Source organism: Sander lucioperca, chromosome 5 (assembly GCF_008315115.2).
Source record: "Sander lucioperca isolate FBNREF2018 chromosome 5, SLUC_FBN_1.2, whole genome shotgun sequence".
Lineage (NCBI taxonomy): Eukaryota > Metazoa > Chordata > Actinopteri > Perciformes > Percidae > Sander > Sander lucioperca.
Window position 1 is genome coordinate 11,516,567 of NC_050177.1, and position 26,573 is coordinate 11,543,139.

Here is a 26,573-nt window from a genome sequence, read left to right on the forward strand (position 1 = left end):
CACACACACACACACACACACACACACACACACACACACACACACTGACAAGCATTCCAGAGGCTGCATGCCTGCCCACCCCCCAACACACACACACATACCACTGGACCCAATGTTAGGGTCACCCAAAGGGCACATGAAGGAAAACTGAGTCGTTTTATGACCAGAGGGCAACAGAGGGGAGCACAACTTTGTATTGAGAGAAAAAACTAAAGTTCTAACATGGGTGAATTTATAAAAAACTGACTTCAAGATCAAAGGTTTAAAGTACAAAGGTGTTAATTGTGTGTGTCTTTTCTTTTTTTTTACTGACAAAAATATTTCTAGTCATGTTTCTTATTCTCATTAAGTTTAAAAGCTCTAAACATCCCCCATGCTCCATGTTCTTTCAGGATAAATCCTCAGCAGTCCATGGTGTACAAAGTGCAAAACACTCTGTTCAGCCTCCCAGGAACATGCTGAGGTGTTGTAATGTTAGCTGTGATGTTAGAAAGCTCAGCTGCTAATGAGAGAGAGGGCGAGAGTACGAGGAAAGTGGGTGGTGTGAACCTTCAGTTAGCTAAGCGCTAGCTGGCACCGAGAGCAAAAGGGGAGGCCAGGAAGTAAATAAGAAATCGTAACTACTATTAAGCTGAAATCAGTACTGAAATGAGTCACACAATCGCACAAGGCCGACTGAAGCGATCTTGCTTAATACTGGACCAATGTCAAAGAATGTTGCTCCCATCAGTCATTTAGACACTAAGACATAGGAAAAAAAGGGTCCTGGTTGAAAAAAAAAGGAAGTTACCCTTTAACGTATGTGTATTTGCACAAGTGTGTTGGTTCTGGCCGCTGCTGCACTCCCCATTCCTAGATATTTTTAACACTGGGCATCAAAGTTTGGCTATGTTTCTGGTGCTCCTACTTGGCACCTCTGCCATACACATCCTATGTGTTATAATTCTCTTTTGCTCTCATTTTACATCTAAACTTCTTGATATTTTTTCTTATTCTCTGTACTTCCCTGACTGTTTGCCCAAGCCTTCTCTGTGCCAGAACATGTGCTTGCTGGTTCACTGCACCATAAGGTATATTTATCAGTAGGCAGCTTGGGAGCACCCATAAAGATATTGCCCTACTCCTTCAATGCTTATAGGTCCAATTAGTGAAGAAAGAGTTTGGGCTAATGCTGCATTTAAATTAACTTATTTTTTTAATTTTTTTATTTATTTTTTTTCCTGTCTCTGTGGAAATTACTAAATGAAACTAAACCCCCATGTTCCCAATACTCCAAGCCAGTTAATGTATGAGGGGAAAGAGAATGTAGGAAAATCTTTCTATAGTTTAACCTTTTTAACAAACATCACAGACAGCAGCAAAGGGCAAAGGAACATGCTGCAGAATGTCTGCTTTGATGTGGATTTTAACAAGATTTCTATATGTAAAGTCACCGAAGTCCAGAAAAAAAAAAACATCAAGTCAGCAGCACCAAGATATTCTGTACAGTCATGCAGTGCATTATTTAAGTCTGACATGAAAAGAATGTTTCTCATTTTGAGGCTCTCTGCAAAAATAGGTACCAACACTTAAGATGGAATGTAACATGTCATTGTATCAGATTTAAGAGCTTGCAATGCATTTATAAAGAAGCCTGATTCAGATGCTAAAACAACACATGCACACACAAATACATAAACAATCCTTCGCCTACAGGCTCAGCGTGTTATTTAAAGATTTATTTTGAAAGAAAAGACAATGCTCCTCAAGATGATTATCAGTAATTATTATAAAGTATCTAAATACAGGCAACTGAGGTATATCTGTCTTTCTACAGGTGGAGTGTGAGAGAGAGAGAGAAAGAGAGAGAGAGAGAGACAGAAAGAAAGAAAGCCTGAGAGAGTGAGCGACAGTGACAGAGAGACAGAAAGCTTGCACAAACAATGAAAAGAACAGAACATGGGAAACATCAATGTATAAAGGACATGGAGGGTGTTGTATACTGTCTGAAGAAGTGGTCTACATGATCATGGTGCATCATTCATTGCAATGATTTCTATATAAAAGGCAAAGGCTAAAATTTCCACAATTACCGAACCTTGTGTTACAGCCTCAGTTACACTTTAACGTAGAAAATAATGGCATACAAAACCATGGAAACTGTGTTCTACTGACTTGATACAACCTTCTGCATTCAGAAAAATGCATGCAATGTTGAAAGAAGTGCATTGACTTCCAGCAAAGATTCAACCTGCAGTTTAAAATAGATAAATTCTTTGAAAGCTTAGTTATATCATCGTCTGTTGACTTTTGCTTCAATGTGTAAAAGAAACATTCAAAATAGATGGCTCATATGGCACACTTCCTGTGATTAGACCAAGATCAAACTGAGAACCTGCCACACCTTTCTTAAATAGTTCAACATTGTGTATAATACACTTATTCACTTTCTTGCCAATAGTTAGTTGAGGATATTGATACCACTCATATCAGTCTATTTAATATAAAGCAGCCAGTAGATGGTTCTGTTGGAAACAGGGGAAACAGCTAGCTTGACCGTCCAAAGGTAAAAAACAAATCTGCCTACCAGCACATTTAAAGCTAACCAATTAAAACGTTATATATATTTATTTTTTTTATCCACAGAAAAATGAAAGGGTAAAGACTCCAAGTTCTCAAGTCCTGTCATCACCATCAGGTTGCGGGCAGCTGGCGAAGATTCCAGGAAGTCACTGCTCTCAGCCAAGAAACAGTCCGACACAACGCCCCACAAAACCACAACTGGTACTATTCTGGTTAAAAAAAACAAGAACTAGCCAGGTCATTACTGAGCTTTCCATGTCATTGTTTTTTTTACCTTTGGACAGAGCCAGGCTAGTCTTAATGCTCAGCTAAGCTAACCGCCTGCTGGCGGTAGCCTAAAGACACGAGAGTGGTATCAATCTTCTAATGTAACAGTCGGCAAAAAAAGCAACGAAAAAGTCAAACTATTGCTTCAATGACACATTTTCGTGTCCTTATTTTCTCCTGCAAATACACATTCACACGCTCAGACACAGCAGCACAACAGATCATGTAAGGCATACCAATTTGCTTGACAAACAGCAGGCAGCGATCATAATGAATTAAAAAGACTGGAAAACACAGAGACATACATCCACGCAGAAACACACAGGAGGCTCAGTGAATGTATAAAAGGGTCTGGTGACTGTCGATTGTCAGCTCAATGATTCATGACCAGCTGTGTTCAAGGCAAAGTTTGAATTTTGGTTAATTTGAAATAATGCTAATGAGCAGCAGCTGGCTGTCAACTGCAGTTAAGTCATTATCATTAAATATAGAACAGTATTGTGTAATATGCTATCACGGTTAAAAACTTACTGGTCTATTCAGCAAAATAAATTCAGATTTTCTATAATAATTTACTTAATCTAGTTCTAAGTATTAACAAAGAGTACATTATGAATACATTGTAGAGTGTATCAGCATGTAGATGAAGGATTAAACCAGCTGAGGTTTGATGAGAGCCATACAGCTCTGTGCCACATACAGAACAGTGGTTCAGCCCTGTTACATGTGTATGAGCGTGGGTGGGTGGGTGGTGTATTCACGTCAGTGGATTGGAGCACATTTGTCTGTCTGCCCCTCTCTTGACAACTACTTGTACAGTATTTTGACTGAAAAACACTCACACTCACACACACACACACACACATTGGCAGACTCGCAAATGATGAGTAAAACAAGATGAAAAAAATTAAACAGAAGGAGTGATTGTATCCAGTGAGTAGAGGAATACTCAGGCTGATTGAATGAACTACAGTATCAGAGTCGGAGAGACAGTGCTCCATCGGTCCGTGAGGGTACAGTCCACTGCTTTCCGCGGAGGAAGTGCATACTGCAGTGTCAATCCACCGGCCTTGGTCCATTCAGTAAAGAGCTAAGGGGAGCTTTCACTTCCCTGTAGCCCCCCACGAGTGCTCCAACAGTCAGAGGGGAGAGGAACTGCAGGGGGACAGGGGCGACACTATCCCAGAGTTCTGTGGATCACCACACACGGCAGATGTTGGCAGGGACCATGTAGCTGTTCTTGTTGCAGTTGAATGCTTTGGCAAATTCTGGGAAATTCTGAAGGGAGCCCAATACCCTGTAACACATACAGAGGAGATTGTTGGTTGGGGTTAAAGTTGCTGTATTAGAAGGTTATTTGTAATTGAAATTTACACAACATGTCATTTTATCAAGGTTTTAAAATGTTAGCTCCTACTGTAATTTGTTTCCTGCCCTTTGCCTCATATGACTGATTGATGTAAAAGAAAAACTATCGCTTTGAATTTACCTGAATTTCCCTGGACTGTGTACATCTACTTTAATGGAATTAATTGCTTGCTCTGGTCGGTGCGTTCCACACCACACCTGAAAAAACAGAGATTAGGACATACAGAATTAGACCAATACAATTTACAATATACCAATATAATGCATGTTTCCAATTCATTCATCAATCCATTCATATATCCAAACTGCCCACCAAAGTGTCCATCATCCATCCATTACTGTAATCCATCCATTTATCATCCATTCATGTATCCATCATCCATCAGTTACTTTAATCAATACATCATCCATCCATCCATCCATCCATCGAGACATCAATCAATCAATCAGTCAATCAATCCAACCACACATCCATCAACTACCTGAGCAAAGTTTAAGAAGAAGAGTTGATTGTGGGAAAGGTCAATGCCCGGCAGTGATGGCTCCTCTCCATGCTCTTCCACATAGTTCTTATAGGCCTGTAGTATTAATATGAGAAAAAAAAAAGTCTCAGAATTACCTAATTGCTGCTGATTATAAACACCTGGCCAAAAAGCATTCCATATTACACTTCTGCTAATTAAATGTAGATGTTCCAATTAATAAATGTACCTAATGTGCCACATAATACCATTTCTGACTCATTACTATTCAATGATAAACTTGGAAAATAAGCAGTAAACCAAGAATGTTAAACGGTTCGAGACGTGGTTGTTATTCTGTTGTCTTCATCAAAATTATTAATTTCTTAGGATACTTCCTGTAAACTCCTTATACAGACTTTCACATGCTGGGCTGTTTGGTAAATCCTGTGTATCTGAAAAATACAACTGTGTTGTTTTGGAAAGTATTTATTGATTTATGTAGCAAATTGAAAGTTGCTGCAGCAACTAATCTAAACTATATTGCCAGCCTTTTAGTTATCATTTTAATGCTAATTCATGTCACTTTGTATATACTGTCACATTCCCTGCCCAGCATGAAACTCAAATAATAGTATACAGGCATGTTTGAAACCTTGTAACTCACAAAGGAAATCAAATCTCCAGGAGCAACAAAGTGGACAATGTTAATGTAAATAAATACTACAACATCATGGTTGACATAAAGTAAGAATATTTATTATCTCATATTGCATTCAAATGTGTGAATGCCCTTTCTCTGTTCACCTCTGATAAAAAAAATCAGCAGCAACATCATGTCCTTTATTGTTGTGTTTACAATAACTAATGAGCCTGTCAGTGACCTGGCAAAATTACACATCTATTAATGTTAGCAAGCAGATGAAAATAACAAACCACATACTAAATCCTATCCTCCGTCATCTTTAAACCAGGACTTTTAAACCGAGTTCCCTCCTTTGTTTTCAGGCTCATTACCTGATATGCCTGCCGTATCCCTCCATTGTCAGCAATGTTCTCCCCGAGGGTGTTGTTACCATTTAACTGGGATATAAGTTGAGAAAACACAAAGATAGGCAGGGAAAAAGGACAGAGGGAGATGATATTTTTTTCCTCCGTATTTCAGCAAATCACAGATATCACTTTTCTGGGATACATGTACAAGAAAGCATTGTCCCAAGGGATAAAAGAAGCATAGTTCAAAGCAATAGGACAGAGGGAGAGAAACAAAGAGAGGGAGAGGGATTGATATGTCAACAGAAAATATTAAAGGCAACTGAAGCAGAGAAGAGATGAGCCTGCAAAACTGGGAGAAATATGAAAATGGATAGGCTGGCAAAATTAACAGGAAAGCAAATAAATTAGCAAAGTTTGGGACAATATTTGAGAAAAAGTAAATTATATAAAAACTTAAAGAAAGAAGAAGGAGAGAGAGATTGTCTACCAGGACATACATGAAGTCCATTGGCCAGGTCCCAGGAGAAGTTGCCATACTGATTGACGATGCACTTCGACAGGTCCAGAAACCTATCAGTGGAGTCTGGTGTCCACCAGTCCTTCAGATCACCATCTTTATCATAGTTACGACCTAAAACAAGAAGCCAAATGCATTAAGGGTTGGCTGGTTGTATTTTTTTAACAAGAAAAAAAGGATTGGGACACCTCTCTATGCCCAAACATCCATTATGTTGTTATCTGAGACAGCACAAACATGCTGCAAGTGACGTTAATTACAGGTTTCCATTACATTTCATTTGTTTCCATTGTGTTTCCGGGTGACTTGCAGTTGTGGATATCAGTATACAAGAATCCTAACATTGAACATAATAACATTACATAACCCAATGAAAAGTATGCTTCTTGGAGAAACAAAAAGCAATAGTGTGGACAATCATACCATTGTCATCAAAGCCATGTGTGATCTCGTGACCGATCACCATGCCGATGCCACCATAGTTGAGAGATTTAGCCTGGCCTTTGCTGAAGAAAGGCGGCTGCAGGATACCTGCAGGGAAAACTGACACCAGGGGGAAAGAAAAAAGAAAAGAAAAAAAGAAGTAGCAATAAAATGAAAATGTAACTTCTATGGGTTTGTCTTTACACAACTTGCTTTACAAAATGCAGAATGTTAAATAATTGCACACATGTTTGCATGTGCACATGTGAAAATACCTATTTGGTTTTTGCTGGATGAGTAGAAGGCGTTGACAACAGCAGCTCCAGTTACCCACCTGCAGAAGACAAGGAGGGTGGAATTAAAGAATGATAAAGTGAGGAGCAATATAGTGCAGCATGCTTAAGATTTGATGAGAGATAAATATGACTATATAATAGTATGTATGTTTGCATGTAAAAAGGTTGTTGCTGCTCTTATTTATCATATATTTTATTTACTTATGTGTGTGTGTGTGTGTTTTCTTTGTCAGTTTTTAAGAACGGCACTAAGGCAAATTCCTATCAGCTGTGTTGACGAGGCAATGCAGTATCAAATTAACCTGTGATTAATGACAACGAGCTAATATTAGCATTACTGCTGTGCTCAGTGGAAGGCTGAACTGTATGTGTGAGTAGGAGTTTGTGTGGGAGAATGTGAACGCACTGTGCTAAATGCAAGATGGTGTGTCACACTACAAGCACCATAAGTGAATAAGTCATTTATTATTAGTGATTACATAATAAAAAATGTAACTTTATTACTACACAACTGGAACAAGCCTGTTTGCAGAACAATGATTTAACCCTGCCACCAGAAATACATCAATTAAATCTTACTCCTCTTTGTTGACTTTGACTCTGAGTTTCCGCAGGCGTTTCTTCTGCACATACTCCAGGTTCTGTAGGATGTTTTCAAAGTACTCCTCTGCACTGTAGGCCAGCTAACACCAACACACAGCCAGAGAAACAGGAGGATTAGCCCTGATGAGAGCTATCAACACTTGGTCATATATTCTCCAGCAAAACTCATAAAAGCCAAGAATTCATCAAGCTGTTTTCATAGAACTGATATGCAGTTTTGATGAACCTGCTCAGGTATTCTGTTACATTTATTCGGTTAAAAAAGAAAAACATTCACAATCACATCATTTCAGACACTCACATCTTTGTACTCATTGTTAAGGTATTTGTCATCCATGATGTTGTCGGAATAGCCGATCCGTTCCCGAATAGCTCGGGCCTACAGAAAAGTAGAGGAGACAATTTGACAAACAAATGTTTTAGTCATCACATATCCGAAAGAAGTACAATACAATACAATACAATTGACAGTTCATTATAAACAATACCCTTGGGCTGGGGTAATCTGTACCCCCCCACCCCCCCACCCCCCCCCCGACGGCAGGCCTGCTAACCTTCTCCTCAGCTGCTTTCTTAGTCTCTGCGTCCATCCAGGTCAGGTCATGAAGGTTACTAATGAACACTTCCCGAATGTCTTTAATCATCTCCTCCATCTGATGCCCCCCCCCCCCCCCCCCACACACACACACACACACACACACACACACACACACATAGAGAGAGAAAGAGACAACAGTCACAAATATGCTACTGATATTTCACAATCAAATATATATCCTGAAAAAACATAGTGTGGGAGTTTTTCTCATAAGGTCTGCAGAAAGGATGCAGTGGAAAGCACACACTGCAACATATTGTGCAACACAGTCATAAAAATAAACTTCCCTGAACCAGGCCCTATCATTACATAGTCACATATCAATATAAGCACTTAGGGTTACATTCCCTCTGTGTAGAAGTGTGGTGGCCCTGGGTAATATTACCGGTAGTGTAATAATGTTTTATGCGATTAATAAGACGATGAAATAATAATAAAAAGATCAATTATTTTTACGTATGAATAAAGGGAGGTGAGGCAATGGCAGTCAGAATTATATCATGTTTAGTGACAATTAAAAGTGTGGTATGTAAAAAAAGTCTCATCTAATGTTCTACACTACTGTAATGGCAAATTTGCAGATGCATTATTTATAATGCTACAGATTTACATTCTACATCTTAAGACATCCAGCCGTTTGGGATTGAATTACTGAGTTACTGAAATAATCCAAAACTGTATAACTGTAATTTATAGAAGTGGTACTTGAGCCTAATGTTTCACGATTAGTAAACAAACAAGTTATGCTGTTCTTATTAAGCAAATAAATGTTTGGAACAAAACAAATATTTCCATGTCATACTGGCTCAACTGTAGGGATCTCACGATAATGAGATATACCGTTCACACAGTAAGGTGCTCAAAAATCCACATCCAAAGCTCAGTTGTGGTGTAAGCTTAAGTATATATTCTATGATGTATTGCTCTTGAGTTACAGAATTAACAAGAATGCGCCTGCACGCAGAGAGACAGACTGACTGACGCCACCATAATGGCATAATGCTGTGCAAACTTTGTACTATACCATGGTGATAGGACATCCAAGTTCTGTCCACAAACAAAACAAAAACAGAATAAGAATAAGTCACGAAAAAGTACCTGAACCAGTGAAAGAATGAAAGCCAAATAGGAAGGGGGAAAATGACAGTAAAAACTGCAGGGATAACGAAGGTCACCCTTCCAGATCCCTCTAACCACAGCTGTGCTCTGAGACCGCAGCGAGCTGACAGAGGCATTCCAGTGTCTCATCCCATCAGCAGACCCCTCGCTGACACACTAAATGACCACTCGGACAACACGCTGTGGTTCGCCACAAACCGCCAGGGACCGTACTGATAGGCTTTTCTTAAAATATTTTAGCATACAGCGTGTGTGTGTGAGTGTGAGTGTGAGTGTGTGAGTGAGTGTGTGTGTGTGTGTGTGTGTGTGTGTGTGTGTGTGTGTGTGTGTGTGTGTGTGTGTGTGTTTGTGTGTGTGTGTGTGTGTGTGTGTGTGTGTGTGTGTGTGTGTGTGTGTGTGTGCATACACAGATGTTTGTGGTTGCATGCATGCATGTCTGTTTGCATGTAAAACGCTACAATATAATTTGCATGGGTCAAATGCAGGGTTTATAATCTATGGTAAGTCTACAAAAGCTATATGTATCATTATAGTTTGATCTAATCCACTGTTATTCAATTTGATTTAATTCACTCTGTCTCCAAATAATGAACAAGTACAAGTCCTGCATACAAAATCCTTGAGTAAATGTAGAGAAATAGTATAATCATAACATACTCTAAGAATCATAAAGTACTCCTTGTGCAAAAAAAAGTGATATATTATTATGTATTATATTTTGGATTAGTGTCATAGTTTTATTAATGAGTGCCATATTTTACTTTTGTAGTTGGTCATAGTAGTTTAATCTATAAGAAAACATTATATTGCAAAAGCTGATGACATTTTGTGAAATCTTTAACTAGTAAAAGATTATATATATAGCTGTCAAATAAATTTCATGGACTTAAAACATGCAATGTTTGCTTCTGAATTACAGTGTCACGACACAAATTGTTTCCTATTGGCCACCAGGCTGAGGTGGGTGTTGCTTACCTGCCTCAAAGAGCTTACAAAGCAGACAAGAAGCAGACCAAGGGCAGGCCGGTTTTGGAAAAGACACAATCAGAGTCGAGGGACGAAGTTTTCTTTTTCCCCATCAAGTTGTGTTAATGTTTTTTGTCCGCGTCTTAAATGTCTATAAATGAACTATCAACGGAGTGTCAATGCTGATTGACACCGCACCGAGGACTGGGCTGGTCAGAAAGACAGAGCAATACTGCGCCCTGGCTATGACAAAGGTAGGCATCTCATCCTTACTTTTAGCCTGGCGGGCCGAGCGTTTAGCTCTTGTGTATTCAAATGCATGAGTAAGCCAAGTCAAGGGGCTCCTAGACATAACAATAGCATTAAGGTTTTCCCAGGGTTGTGGTTATGCCATGACAATAGTATGGTAGTGCAAGCATTAAGTAGCATAAATGTAAATACTCAAGTACATATAAGTTACTCTAAAATCTATATAAGTTCAGAACTTGTGTAAAAGTACTTTGTTATATTCTACTGGTGGAAATATATATCTGCGGCTGAGAGAAGGTTGGTATGTGAGGAGTGCAGCATGTGTGCCAGCTGCAGGTCAACTCAGCACGCTTACACACACATATAATGTATGTATGGCCATGTATTTGAGGAAAGGGGTGTTGATACATACTTGGAGTTGTGTGTCACTTTTTACACATACAAATGCATTTACTCAGGGTGCAATGTGAAATCCACATGCTCGAGTGGGTGAAGGTCCAAAAAATGACCAAGATTTACAGTGTGTGAGACACTCAGCATTATGACAGATGGATGATCGCACACAATCTGACTCACAAGCTGAGACACATACACACGCATGCGCCCAGAGTTGAGATTTACAGTGTGGGTGGTGTGGGGATGATAGCAAGGACACCTTGTTCAGCTGCTTTCAATGGGTGCAAGCAGAACATATAGTGGTGGGATCACAAGACGCAAAGGTGAAAAAACAATTAAGACACACAAACACACTCAACGGGATGGGCCTGAAACAGATGTTCTCATACTGTATATATGAGACACTGAATACATAAACACGTGCAGTGTTTTTGTGAAAATGCATGCCCTGAAAATTCATTTCAGTGATTCGGTCAATAAACAATAAACAATTGTCAATAAAAAATAAAACATTACATTTCATTATGTATTACACAGTCTCTACTCTGTCTAATAAGGAATTCCTCTAATGTTTTATCCTGCATTACATCTAATGTATAATCCACCCACTACTGACCAGTTCTTTGCTTTTTTCAGAGAAGGCCTCCTGCACATACAGTCGTCCCACAGCATTGTCCATGTTGTTGTTGACGTAAAGTGCACACTGTCGCCACACTGCTGCCTCTGACGTTGTACCAGACAGAGCCTGCAGGGAAAGTAACGAGGCACCGATCAATTACAGATGCAGGATAAACCACTTGGCATGTTGGTTAAAGAGGCTTGTGACAATTCTTTATTTGTGCCTCCATTATGCATCACCATTAGAGTTAGGACTATAAGAAATAGGACAGATTGGAGACAATTTGATTATGAAGAGGGTTAGGATTAGAAATAGTTATAAATGTGGTGATGAATGAATGGAGCCGAGTGTTGACATCTAGTGTTTATGTTATGGAGCCAGATATGTTTGCATTGCTTTGGGACCCTTGGTGGTTGTTTTGTGAACTGTCACTTTAAGGGAGGAAACAGGAAGTGCTTGATTTCTTTCGCTAGATATTGCCTGAGACAGCCACATGTTCCTGCTGGCTTCAATCTATTGTCATCCTCACTTCCACAGTTTATACATAGCATCATCTGTAAGTTATATTGTTTAAGTTCCTAGAAGAGACATTAATATGTTTGAAATTGTATTGGTTAGAAAGTTATGTCTTTCGTAAGTCATCTAACGTGGTTGACTTAATTATCCGCTATTTAGTACTGTAAAACCTGGGGTGTTTGTTGTACCAGCATATGGAAAACGGTTTTGCTTTGTGTTTACACTTACCTTGTGCAATATTTCTTGTAACTCTTAAACCTACATTGTGTAATTTTTTAGTTGATTCTTAGCAAAAACCCCTTTGTTCTTTCACAAATATGTACTCATTTATGTGTAATTACTTCCACCAACTAAACAAAGTATTCTCGTGAGCGTAGAATCTGACATTCAGAATCATTCAGAAAACATACGAGCGAGTTGCTCGAATGATGGCAGCCATGTAGCGCCTCCATCTTTAAAATACATTAGCCAAAGAGGGACATACCTCCGCATTTCGCCCTTTTACACCTATTGGCACCGTGACGAATGCAAGGGGGAGATTACTCGCCAGGGAAGCGAAAAAGAGAATTAAAACGACAACGCGACAGGCAAATGATACCTCAGTATCTGTGTACAGTACAGTATATGTCAGCTGATAAGTATCAAGAAACTGCAGTATAGCATCATTTAGAAACACTCTTACATAGTTTGTTGAATCAAGGCACCAACACGTTTATGCTAGCAGCATGGCTCTAGGGGCTGCAATATCTGTGCATCTTTGAACCAGGGTAAAAAATCTCGACCACTGGATGGATTTCCATGGAGATGTGGTACAGACCTTATGTTCAGACATTCATGTCCCCCCCTCCTAGAATTAATTGTGGTAACTTTGGTGATTCCTTAACTTTTCATTAGGTGCCACCAGCAGGTCGAAGTTTAACTTTGCCTACTACTTTGGTTTATGACCAAATAACTGTAAACCTAATGACATCCCTATCAGCCTCAGCTGTACTTTGTGTTTAATGCTAATTAGCAAATGTTAACATGCTAACATGTTACATTTAGATGGTGACCAAAGTAAACATACCTGCTAAACATCCTTACGTTAGCATTGTCATTGTAGCTACGCGTGTTGCAGTTAGTCAGCATTGCTCAAAGCACCACTGTGCCTGTACATTTCATTTTCAGTGCTCAAATTTCAATATTGGAACCCACCTCCACCACCACCTGTTTATCTATAGAAAGTTAAGGTGTCAGGGTCTTGGCGGTGTACCTTGCGAAAGGCTTTCCTGGTGTCCCTGTAAGATCTGCTCAGGCCTACCACCATGTTCATAACAAAACGCCACACCATGTAGTTCTGCAGATCCCTGTGGGGAGATGAAGGATGTTCAAAGAAACTCTCTTGCTCACACAAAGCTACAATATATCAGTTTTTTATTTATTACAACCCACCCCCACAAACAGGCTATTGTACACAAACACAATTAGGCTACAGACTCAAAAAACAACACACACACACACACACACACACACACACACACACACACACACACCTTTTGTTGTATCTGGCCAAGATAAGGTTGAGTCTTCTGTAATAGTTGGGGGAGTAGTTTATGACCTTCTCTGTGTCAGGAATGCTGATGTTGACTGTATCCATTATCTTAGCTGTGAAGTAACTCCAGTCAAATACCTTCAAGAAAAACAGGCATTAGAAAGAGGAAGTAAGGTGAAAAAGAAACTGCAAATTCTGATAGAAAAGGAGTCTATTTTTACCTGCGATTCAACCTCAAGGGTGAAGTTGGCGTTCAGATCACCCAGTTCCATCTTGTTGTAAAGCAACACTGGGTTGTTACGGTCCTCTGGAGTATCGGTAGCCTGGGAGTGAGTAAGTCAGAGAGGTAGAAAATCAAGAATTCTGTCACAACATAACCCAGCCTGTTTCCTGACATGTACAAGTGAAGTACAGGTCCAGCAGCAACAAACATTTGGAGTCCCTGGAGGCTTCAGGTCTGTAAATGTCAGAGCTCGAACGGTTTGACGTGCCTTGTAAAAGCCAGCAGCAGAGAGGAGGGGAAGTGAAGCATGGCAGTGAGCAGAGCACACATCTAGCACTGAATGACAAACGTGGACTGTGTAAACCTGTTCATATCTGAGAAAGTTTGTTGTGCAGGGATCAGGCTGGTTAACAGCTTGTTTTACATAGCAGCTGCTCCAGACTGCAGCCATAAACACACTAAGGAGAGAGGTTTGGGCTACAAATGGAGGAGATCATTCTGTCAGAAGTCATTTGCTCACAAAATCCTCCTGTTGTGTGAAGCTGAAATTGAAGGTAAGATATGCATTGATGCTGGAAAACATGGTCACCTTCTCTCAGTTTCTCAAAGAACTAAAAGTGGTCTTTTAGAGACCACAGACAGTTCTCAGATCTGATCAACTATTTAGGTGTCTGCTGGGTAAAAGTGTGAATGCATGCTTACGTTGGCGATGTCTCTCTCCAGGTCCATAACTCGTGTCACCTCCTCTCTGATGTGGGTTTCATTGATGTCCAATCTCCGGTCAGTGCGGATCAGCTTGGCAAGGTCAATCATAAACTTCTCGTAGGCCCGACATGCCTGTCAAACAAAGACTCATTCATGATATCCGTATCTTGAATTTAACAGGACGGAAAGGAGGTCAGTTTAACCAATGACCAAAAAAACAGAAGCCACACACACACACACACACACACACACACACACACACACACACACACACAGACTGATCTCAATAAGTGGCGTATGTATGACACGCCAATTCGTATGCCATTTTGGCGTGTTATCAAGACGCATAATCATTTCTTAGTGTGTTTATCAACGCTGTTTGGCCTCCATTGACTTACATTACCTTGCGATTGTGTGTCAATTTATGCTGTAGCGAGTAGTGTGAAAGCCCACAAATCAGCATATGGAGGTTGGTTGGGGTGGTGGATGGGTCAAACAACACAGGACTTTCACCCAGGAGACCGGGGATCGTGTTTTTGTAAAAGCTTTCTGCTGAAAAGACAGAGCCTGTTTAGCGAAGCTTCAAGATGGCCGACACTCGTTTTGCTTCGGCAAGCTTTGGGTAAAGACGACAGTCCAACCCCTTATGGGCAGGTTGAAAACATGCGGAAGTAGCTCCTACTACTGGCTGTAGTCCATTGCCTCTGGGCAAAAAATCTTCCGATGATGTAAAAATCTTGGTTTTCCGTCATCGGAAGATTTTTTCCAGACCCACAACACAGAGATCTCTCGTCTCAGGGGGACATGAGGGAGGGAAGCACGGCCATTCGAAAATACTACCGTGTTTCTACTGAGACAAAGCTTAATGCTAAATTGGTGAAGTATCCCTTTAAAGAATAGGGACTACTTTGTGTCTATAGGTAATTATGCATCTGAGCATACAAATATGACGTGCGGAGTTCCCCAAGGCTCCATTCTGGGGCCTCTCCTGTTTAACATCTACATGCTTCCACTGGCTCAGATTATGGAAAACAACAAAATAAGTTACCATAGTTATGCGGACGACACACAAATTTACATAACCTTATCGCCAGGGGACTATAGTGAATACAAAAACTGACTAAGTGCATTGAACAAATTAACGACTGGATGTGCCAGAACTTTCTTAAATTAAATGAAGAAAAAACTGAGGTGGTTTTTTTGGAGCAAAAGAGGAACGATTAAAAGTTAGCGCTCAGCTTAAAACGACAATGTTAAAAACAACAGACAAAGCCAGAAATCTTGGTGTAGTCATAGACTCAGACCTGAATTTCAATAGCCACATTAAGACAATTACAAAATCAGCCTATTATCACCTTAAGAATATATCAAGGGTTCTCAAGGACTCTCAGCAGGATTTAGAAAAACTTGTCCATGCTTTTATCTTCAGTAGACTTGACTGTAATGGTGTCTTTACAGGTCTCCCTAAAAAAATCAATCAGACAGTTGCAGCTGATTCAGAACGCTGCTGCTCGAGTCCTCACTAACACCAAGAAAGTGGATCGCATCACTCCAGTTCTGAAGTCTTTACACTGGCTTCCAGTGCCTCAAAGAATAGATTTCAAAATACTTTTGCTGGTTTATAAATCACTAAACGGTTTAGGGCCAAAATACATTTCTGATCTGTTAGTAAACTATGAACCACCCAGACCTCTCAGGTCATGTGGGACAGGTCTGCTATCTGTCCCCAGAGTCAGAACTAAACAGGGGGAAGCAGCGTTTAGTTTTTATGCTCCATATATCTGGAACAAACTCCCAGAAAACTGCAGGTCCGCCGCAACTCTGTTCTTTTAAATCAAGGCTGAAGACCTTTGTTTTTGATGCTGCCTTTCTTTAAATAATAGTTAATTTCTTATACTGAAACTGTTGAAACTGTATGACAATCTATATAAGCACATAAAGAGAATTAAAAAGTAAGACCGGTGGAACCGGCCCGTTTTCTTTTTTTTCTTTTTTTTTTTTGTCATCATTATTCCAGATTACATTATGTGGGTTTTACTAAGAAACTGCCTTTTACGAATAGCAAAGGGTTTAAGGTTGAAATAAGACCACTGATTACAACAAGTGTGAATTTTAACCAAAAGGGTTTTTGCTTGAAATAAGACCACTAATTACAAAAAGTGTGAATTTCAACCAAAAGGGTTTTTGCGAAGTTTTTCCAGAGAAAGAACCTAAGACTTATAGACTATATTTTCAAATAAAAGTACTTTTTCTATAGAATAGAATAGAATAAATCTTTATTGTCCACCAGGGTGGAAATTTTTCTTGAAGATGGGTGGCAAGCAGAGTAAACCACACGTCCCACAGGGACCAATAGTGGATATAATGATGGAAAGAGAAAGAGGGGAAGGAAAGGAAAAAAATAAAATAAATATGGGCCGGAATGTCTTGACTGTCTGGGATATTGGTCATCCAATTTTGGATTTATTATTTGATTCGATTTTGTGTCACTATTACCCAAATTGTGGTGTGTTCAAGTGGAAGATAGGAAACCCTTTTTACGAATTTACGATTGAACCTCAGGGGAGACCAATAGTGGATATAATGACACAAAAATACGGGCCTGGATGTCTCCAATGGTTAGAATATTGGTCATCCAATTTTGGGTTTCCTGAAAATGGTTCATTGAGTGAGACGAAACAAAAAAATGTCATCTGCTTTTATATTTTTAACTGTTTAACTGCTCTTTAATGTTTAATTTCTTATACTGCACTTTTTTAATAGTTTTTATGTAAAACACTTTGAATTGCTCTGTTGCTGAAATGTGCTATACAAATAAAGATGCCTTGCCTTGCCTTGCCTATTGAGATCAGTCTGCAACCCGTCTGCTGACATACACGCGAAAATGCAACGTGCTGTATACGGCGTAGACATACACGTGGATAGCTCAAAATGCATACAGACAACACGCCACTTGGCTTTAGAAAGTGATGTCTATGTTTACGAGTAGTCATGATGACACATTGCACACACACACACACGTTGCCTGCCTCAAGCTAAGTGAGGTTAAGTGATTTTTTGCATTTCAATCAAGGGTCCATAATTTGTAAAGTAAAACCAGCGCAGAGGATGTTTGCTCCAATCCCACACATCTGGTCTAGATTGAGAGACAAACAAATATGTTCTGTTTTGCCTCTTTTATTTTAATCATCATTGCTTCAGAGGGCATTTGTATTTATCGCATACACATGCTCGTAAATGCAAGTTTGTGTACAAATTAGCACAAAGTGAATTCAGGTACTAATGTTTAACTGAGACCCTCGTCATTTGTTGATTATCGTGTTTCCTGTAACTCCTGGGGTCAGAGAACCTCGGTGGCACTGGCCCAAATGAACACATGGAGCTGTTTTCATTGTGTATTGTACTGGAATTTGTTATGTGGGGGGGCTCTGTGGTTTCAGGGTTGTCATGGGTGAACGTGTGCGTGTGTACACTACAACAAAATCTACTACTACTACAATATCTGAATATCATTTGACAGATATGTCAAATATGATATATATCAGTATATAAAATATAGCAAGGTGAGACAACCCTCTGCTCTGAACACTAAAATGCCTATCAAAGACATTGTATCGTTTTGTAAAAGGAAAACACTGTTTAAGCAGAATATCACAGCATTATCAGAGCATTTACTTTCCTTTCAGACCTGTTAGTTTCAGATTTTTTTTTCTCTCCGTACCTCGCCATCCACCTTTCATTCTATGCCATCTGTGCTGTCCGTCTGACTAACAAGTGCGTTGAGATCACTTTTTCTTTTCTTTTTTCAATTTTATGGTGAGAGGCAACCAGTGTTAAGGTACATTACTGCCACCTAGACTGAGGTGCCTGATCTGCTTTAAAGAAACCCATTGACAGAAAAAGGGGAAACCCTGTAAAAGTTACGCGCCCCCTGATCACATAGAAGAGAGTAGGCCTATTTGCCGGGGCTTTCTGAGGCATTAACCCCTGATTATAGAAGTGTGTGTGTGTGTGTGTGTGTGTGTGTGTGTGTGTGTGTGTGTGTGTGTGCTTGTGTAGGCCTGTGTGTGTACACCTTAAACCTACCTCTGCGTAGGGTCCAGTGCAAGCGTAGTAATCTCTAGATAAGAGGCCGAGGTTTGTCTGCTGGTCAAACTGGCAAAGAGGAAAACAAGAAAACATTCATATTTATTTATATAAGCCAAACAAATTACATCTAAAAAAATGGGTGGTTATTTTCCAGGTGTGTGTGTGTGTGTGTGTGTGTGTGTGTGTGTGTGTGTGTGTGTGTGTGTGTGTGTGTGTGTGTGTGTGTGTGTGTGTGAGAGAGCTTGTTTAACTATATTCGTGGGGTCCAAACACCGGGAGTCCAGTATACTTGTGGGGTCCCGACAGCTTTGTGGGGCCAAAATGCTGGACCCCACAAGTTTAAAGGCGGATTAAGACTTGGTTTTAGGATTAGGGATAGAATTAGGTTATGGTTATGGTGAGGGTAAGGGTTAAGGTTAGGCATTTAGTTGTGATGGTTAAGGTTAGGGTAAGGGGCTAAGGAATGCATTATGTCAATGACGGGTCCCCACAAAGATAGTGCCACAAACCTGTGTGTGTGTGTGTGTGTGTGTGTGTGTGTGTGTGTGTGTGTGTGTGTGTGTGTGTGAGAGAGAGAAATACAGGGAGAGAGGGGGGCTTTGTTTCTAAGCTACAGTTGCACACCTACATGAATGATGTATGAATTGGAGTCCCTGTCATCGGTGCCGACAAAAAAGTTGACCAAGAGTTGAGTTCCATATTTCTCATTCAGCTTGGCGATGACGTTCTCCAACCTCCATGTTTCACCTGAGTGACAGAGAAGGAAGGAAAAGTGAGAGAAGGAGAATTGACTGTATATGACATCTGCTGTGTGTGTCATTGTAAAAAGATTACTCTACCATAGTTGGTCTCCCAGTTGTCCACAGCTACGGGCCACTCAAACACATCAGGTAGCATGTCGAGCAAAGGAGCCCCTCCCCTGAGCTCAATTAAACCTTAAATGGGGAGTAGATACAAACAAGCTAAAGTCGGTTTCTAATAATGGATGCCATTGTCTAATCAAAATTCACAATAGAAAAAGAAAAGAAACCTTCTTATTACTGATATATTGTACTTAATATCAAGCATAATTAATACATGCAAATGTGGAGGCATTTGAGTAATTTATTGATCTGGCTTCTAAGAAAAACATTTATTTGCATCACATAATGCTGTAAAGCTGAAAGCCAGTGATTCTTACCTTTAAAACTAATAATGTATGACAGTTTGTTATGTCACACTATAGCCACATGTAAGTAGGTTTTAATTTGAAATTCTTTATTAGGAATAACCCCTTGAGATGTAGCATCTCGTTTTCGAGGGGGTCCTTAAAGGCACACATATACAACACATTCACAATTAGACAAAACAGTTAACAAAACAACTTGAGGAAACCTCAAGAAAAACGTACATCAAACATACATACATACTGACAGACAAAAGACAAAGCTCTCCTTTACACCAAAACCACCCATATCCTCCCCATTCAGACCATTAAATATTAGACAATAAACAGTTAAGGTCATTAATATACAGTTGAGAAAAAAAAAAATATATATATATATACATATATATACATACACATACATACACACACACATACATATACATACACATATACATAAACATATATATACACCTACATATATACATACATATATGTATATGTATATATATATAAAAAAATATATATACATATAAAAAAATATATATACATATATATACATACACGTACATACACATACACACACACATACATATACATACACATATACATAAACATATATACACCTACATATATACATACATGTATGTATATATATATATATATATATATATATATATATATATATATACACACATACACACTATCCTGTCACGCCAGGATAGTGTTTTAAAATTTAATTAAGTTTGACAATGCAATAAACTGAATCAGAGACACATAACCTTTGATGAATGCAAGAAAATGTTTAACTTTAGGACAATAGAGGATGCAAAAATGAATGTCTGTTGACATCTGATGCCTGCTGACTCACTCTCATTGGTACAGGACTTGTAAAGGGTCTTAGCCTTGGTGAGAGCAGCGGCTTCCCCCTCCACTGTTTTTTCAAGGACACCTAAAATGAGAGCAGAGAAACAGCAATATTGAAGGAAAGAAATAAAGACAAAGACAGAATGATAAAGAAGGAACGAGTGCACAGAGGAAAGGGAAAAGAGAGAGGGGTGTGAATAACCTCAGGTACAATGTTTTTTTTTCTTCATCTTGGTGGATTCAAAATAGAGTCCAGCTGTCGCCCAGATGCATTTAATCATTTTAATTAAGGCATTTTGTCCCTGCGTCAGAGAGCGCCAACACAAATAAAGTGATGACTTCAAACTGTGGCAATACATAGCAACCAGTGACAAAACAGTACGGAAGAAAAAGTGATTTCAGGTCCTTCAGTGGCAGGTTCAGATGAATGTTATTCACCGCACAGTGGAGACAGAAGTTACCAAGACGCTGTAGAATTCTCTCTGACCAGAATGAGTTTCTGGCCAGGGGTTTTATACAAGTTTACAGGAAACAACAGAATAAAGAAAAGCTGAGAGGACATTCAACTCACAAGTCTGTCTGAGCAGATTCTTACATAGACTCAATACCGTCTGCTCGGTCAAAGCCAAGGTGTTTTGATTAGTTAAGGTGTGAACCTCTGTCGGAGCCAACCTGGGCTCACTCAGTGATCAAAGTGAAATGCTTCCTCTTAACACTAAGCTAGAAAAAGGCAGACTTATAATTCAGGATACACTAAGTCTGTTGATCAGGTAAAACAGTTTCAGGACAGTCAAAATGTCTTAAAGAACAGCAGGAACTTGATCAATGAACATGAAAGAGAGTATTACGGACGATAGGACATAATTCCACAGGGGGAAGAAACAAAATGTGTCTAAATTTAAAGGAAAAAAAAAGTCAAAATCAACTTTAAAGCTGCCATGCACAAAGAAATCCTATTAAACTGATGGAAAACAAACAATTAATTTTGTATATAATATATACAGTATAGTATACCTAAAAATGTTCCCAATGAAATTCTAATGTAACACAATATGTACAGTAGCTACCTGAAAAACTAATTTCAACAAATTCAGACTGTATGTTAGGAGGTTTGTGTATAATGACAAAACTGGCCAACATAAATGGAATATTCTTATGAGGATATTAAAGGTTTGCAGAGAACAGAGTACAGCTGTAATGCTGACTGTCCCCTTAATGGAAATCAGATTTTAATATTCTGGCAATTCTGTAAAATCACATCAAGTCCACTTGTCGAAGATCAAACGTCGTATCTAACGCTGAATGAACTGGAACGTTACATTAATTAATTGATAGACCAGGAACCAGGAACGCATAAAAATGGCTGGTACACTAGTACACAATCATAAAATGTTCCCTTGTACTGTGCATGGCCAATCTTTGCTTTGAAGGATGGAATAAATGATCAAACACAAACTATTAGTTGCGGTGCAATTCATCTTTTCATTTAAGTGATTAGAATATTTGGGTCATTTTTTTGTAGAGGTCAACACTCATATACAGTAGACCACAAATCTGCAATGCATATTTGAATCTGTGGTTGCTATAAATTGAATTCTCAGCACGGCAGTGGTAATCAAGGCACGGCTAGTGACCTCAGAGTAGAGAAGCAAAGAAAAAGGTGGAAAGAAATCAAGGAGCAGCAAAGCTAAATGAGTGGCAGTAAAACGCCATTTGAAAACAGGAGTGAACATCATTGCTTCCTTTTTTTTCTTGAGTATATTGCCCTTGTGAACACCTGCTGTGGGTATATGGACGTCAGTTAGCTCAGCCTCAGGCTAGGTAGACATTTCTAGGTAGACAGCTAATCAAAATGAGTGATGAAGTGTTTGTGTGTAAACTTGCTTCACTAAGGGGGAGGCGAATGGGACCAACAATACACTTTTCCGGCAATGCCTCAAGGCACAAAGTTGCAAGTGTAACCATTCCTTCAGGATGCGCTGTCGCTTTTCAGCAGCATTGATCATGAGAGTGAGTTATCATCAAGATTCAACCTAACACCCAGTTGGTAATTTGGGTGTTTGCTTAAATGGGGAATGCAAGTGTTTTGTTATGATAGTGTTAGATGCCCTCTGTCCTAGCAAACAAACACAGGACTTTCACTCAGGTGTCCAGTGTGAAACCGAAAGTCAACGGTCACTTTTTAGCCAAGGTTTACGGACCTTAGTTTGTGTCGTCACGTCACATCCTCATTTTAGTAGTTTTACGTGACTCATTTTAAGCCAATCCCTGATCATTTTCCTAACCCTAACTAAGTATTTTTGTTGCCTAAACCTAACTAGTTCTGTTTTACAATGTTAACTATGTGTTTAACACTTGCAACCATTTTAAATAGAACGGTCAGATTATTAAAACAACCACTGCGGTTACGTGTCACAGTCATGTGTTTACAATGGTAATAAGTAAAAAAAAAAAAAAAAAAGGTCACAGATGTCACTTTGGGAGTCATTGACGTATTTAGGTATAAGGATGTGTTGACTCAAATGGTATCTCAAATGTTAGCTCAACTTCAGCTTAAACTATCTGGTGTCATTTGGTACATCATTTTAATTGAATTTTCAGCTAGTATACCAGGGTTCATGAGTGGCATTGGGCTCTTTTAAAGACAATTTTAGAGAAGGCTTGTCCTGTCAGAGGTTAGGAGCTCAAATCCAGACACTTTAGAAAGTTATATTAAGCTATTTTGTTTTACAGGGAGGGTTTTGATGTGATCCCTTGAAATCCATTACACCTGGCACAGCACTACTTACACTGTACTGACAAATAAATCATCATGTACAACAAACAAGCCTGATCACATATTTTTATCTAGGATATATTATTTTTTCTTTGTGGCCGACAGTTTATTAATTGGCCATGGGAAATTGTTGTTTTGTCATTTGTTTTTATGGTTTTGGGTTTAACATTTCTGAAAATATGAGTAACAGCTGGTTTATACAAAAGTGTGTGGATTATTATGTACGTAGGATTCATGATATGTCTATTTGGTTTTAAACTGGTTTGACTGCATCATGAATAATGGATGATGTAATTTTTTATTTAAAGTCTACTCGTGTACATGCGAAATGTAGACTATGTAAATGGTAGACCTCATGATTGCTATTGCTGTTGTTTATGGTAATTTAGAGTCATAAATGGGCTATTTGAAATTGTTTGAAAGCAGTCAGAAGCCTTTATGAATTTCAAATGTAAAAATGTTTGTCATTTGAAATCCATTTACATTTATATCACACATTATTGCATTTGTATGTATGTGCAAGGTGTGACAGGACTTCATTATTCTAAAAGTTTCTAAACTATTTCTGATATGCATTTGGATGGTTACAGCATTATTGTCTGTAGCAGCCATTATAAGTAATCCATTCCTCAGGTTTTTGAAGTTTAAAAAGGCGCTAAATCATGGCTTCATCAGTTAGCTCAGCATCAGAATCTGCATCTTTTGTGCACTCACACAACTGCTACTGTTGACTTACACTAGCCATGTCAAGCTGTGCAAACAAAGTTCAGTACTGATCGTGTATGTACATCCAGCAGCTTAGCTTAGCAAAAAAGACTGGGATTACGTAGCCTGGCTCTATCCAAAGATAACAAAATCCACCTACCAGAACCTCTAAAGCTCACTCAATAACCAGTGTTTCTCATTTGTTTAATCCGTACACAAAAACCAAAGTACAAAAACAAACAATTTTCCGTTTCACAGAGGGTTATGTGCTGGACTATTTCTTGCCAGGCAACTAGCAGAGACTCCAGAAAGTTACTGGTCCCAGCTAAGAAATAGTCCAGCACATAAGCCCCCATAAAATCTTGATCAGATCATATTGTTCAGATTAATTAGAGAGCCTTAGAAGTTATTGTTGGCAGATGTTTTGTATCATCAATCTTCTCATCTAACTCTTAGCCAAAAAGTAAAAAAAGTATTTCTGAAAAGTTTTGAAACTTTATGTAATTTCCAATTAAAAGAAACCCCGCTTTTCAAGGGTACCATGTAAGTTGGACAACCTTTTGGTTTTGATAAACCATCACACAACTCATAGCCTCAGTATTGCCTCTTAAAAAGTTATCTCTTATAAATGTTGCATCGGGATCAACAGATATACACCAGCAAATTGCTCAATGCAACGCTAAGATCAATACAAGAAAGAGGATGGATCTTGAATTACACAGCCAACTGACAGGAAACTCTCCCCTGAGTCCATCACTCATGTCCCAGTGAGTTAGGATCAAAAGATACAGATGAAGAAAAATTGTTCTTTCTTTGTAATTTTCGGGACTTACCGACAGGGCCAATTACAATAAAGACAGTTAGATAAGGCACACTTTAAAAAAGGTTTACCCTTTCTTTAATCTCCAATTTCATCTAATGCCACATCAGATCAGCGTGTATTAAAGGGGTGACAGAATGCAAAACCGATTTTACCTTGTCGTAGTTGAATAACGACAGTTCGGTGGGTAAATAGGACATACATAGAAGCTCAAAATCCCATTGATACCCCTATCCTCTGCAAATCTCACATTTTGAAACTGCCGCTGAAAACGGGCGAATCTCAACAAAGCTGGAAGTTGACGTCATGATCTCAACTCCTAGTCTTTGTCACGCCCCAACATTTGCATAGGCTACACCACTGACCTGAGGTCAGCTTAGTCTTCTGAATCTAGCTAGGTCATGCAGATCTCCAGAGGTCCGCTATTTAAGGCGAGACACGGCAGGCAAAAACATTGGTTTTTTTTCACTGGTCAATTTTGAGATTTTGGGCTATTTGTCTTCAATAACATGTATTCTTTCAGACTTGTGGTGAAAAAAAGTAAAAAGTACACATTTAGGTCTTTATTTTACTACACTTTGTCTGTTTGTGTCGGTAGATTTCTCCTAAATTCAACAAAAGTTAGCGTTCTAAATCATCCCGCTGCTCCGCATGTCATATATTAAATATGTAGGTGTCACATATATACTATTTTAATATAATTACTGTACAATACTAAACAAATCTGTAATTGTGGGATCCTAAGTGGTGGTGAGTCCCTCAGGCTGTAGCAGGCAGATCCATATTTATCTGTCAGTGGAGCTGCTGTCCCTTCTCCTAGGAGAACTATCAGCTTCTTTTCTGGTGTTAACTTTTTTTGGCTATTTTTCCAAGGTGTAATTCTCTTAGTGAAGATAGTTTTTCCCAGTGGAGGAGGAAGTGCATCTCTGTCTGACCCAGTGACCCGGTCACTGAGCCTGTATTTAGTCAGGATCCGTCTCTTCTTCGTATCTCTGACAGTGTTCAGATACTCTGTCAAATAACAATTTAGTCTACTTTGTTTGCTTTCTCCAATGTTGTAAATATTGGTCTTTTGAATGATCATCATAAGAAGCTCATCCCTGTGTATTACCGGATGTCCAGTGACAGTGCAGCATGGAGGCACTCAGAATGCCAACACATGCCTCAACTTGGTCATATGGGCCCAATGTCAAAAAACAGTCTTTGTGGGGAAAAGCAACTGGGGTTGAGGCTGCAGCCAGTATGGCTATTTCTATATTTCATGAGGGTGCCTCTGCCATGCTGGCTGTGATGGAGATAGTGTGGCTTCAGAGCACAGCCTGTCAATGCAATGAAGGATGAAGACATGGTTACGATCTCAAAAGCCAATGGTGTCCATTCCACCAGCGCATAGCGAAGCCGTAAAAGTGTAAGCACAGCCAAAAAAGTGAAAAGACACCAGCAGGAGATGGAGGAAGGCCCTACATATGGTGCTGGCATGGATGTGTAGACTGTAAACTAACTTGGGGGAACTAGGCTGTGTAATGGTTGTGTTCTGTCAGTTTGTGATGTAATGGTCTTCAGTTGAAGGCCATGTTGACGTGTTGTTTTGGATGTTATGATCAGTGATGGATGATGCAATAGTGTGTGAGTTTTGGATGTTAAACAGTGTGATACATGGATCTTACTTGGACCTAAAGGGATATGTGTCTGTAATTCATGGCTTTCAATAGAAATTAGCGGAATTTTGCTATAAAATTTTTTAAAGCCCGTTTTCT

At 39.2% G+C, this 26,573-nt stretch overlaps 1 protein-coding gene across 2 annotated transcripts in view; it reads right to left on the bottom strand.

Annotated features, from left to right (window-relative positions):
• Positions 1-1,697: 1,697 nt before the first annotated feature.
• Positions 1,698-26,573, bottom strand: part of LOC116050815 (neprilysin) — a 41,946-nt gene continuing 17,070 nt past the window's right edge. For both annotated transcript variants that reach the window (XM_031301025.2, XM_031301026.2), the window contains exons 5-23: positions 20,520-20,600; positions 19,344-19,439; positions 19,133-19,251; positions 18,502-18,570; positions 14,413-14,547; positions 13,709-13,810; positions 13,489-13,625; positions 13,209-13,302; positions 11,438-11,566; positions 8,048-8,146; positions 7,795-7,872; positions 7,470-7,573; positions 6,870-6,928; positions 6,595-6,714; positions 6,152-6,285; positions 5,676-5,741; positions 4,680-4,775; positions 4,319-4,395; positions 1,698-4,126 (exon numbers count right to left, since the gene is read on the bottom strand). In XM_031301025.2, the coding sequence (XP_031156885.1) occupies positions 4,027-4,126; positions 4,319-4,395; positions 4,680-4,775; positions 5,676-5,741; positions 6,152-6,285; positions 6,595-6,714; positions 6,870-6,928; positions 7,470-7,573; positions 7,795-7,872; positions 8,048-8,146; positions 11,438-11,566; positions 13,209-13,302; positions 13,489-13,625; positions 13,709-13,810; positions 14,413-14,547; positions 18,502-18,570; positions 19,133-19,251; positions 19,344-19,439; positions 20,520-20,600 (1,895 nt within the window). In that variant the 3' untranslated portion in view covers positions 1,698-4,026. The remainder of the gene's footprint in view (positions 4,127-4,318; positions 4,396-4,679; positions 4,776-5,675; positions 5,742-6,151; positions 6,286-6,594; positions 6,715-6,869; positions 6,929-7,469; positions 7,574-7,794; positions 7,873-8,047; positions 8,147-11,437; positions 11,567-13,208; positions 13,303-13,488; positions 13,626-13,708; positions 13,811-14,412; positions 14,548-18,501; positions 18,571-19,132; positions 19,252-19,343; positions 19,440-20,519; positions 20,601-26,573) is intronic.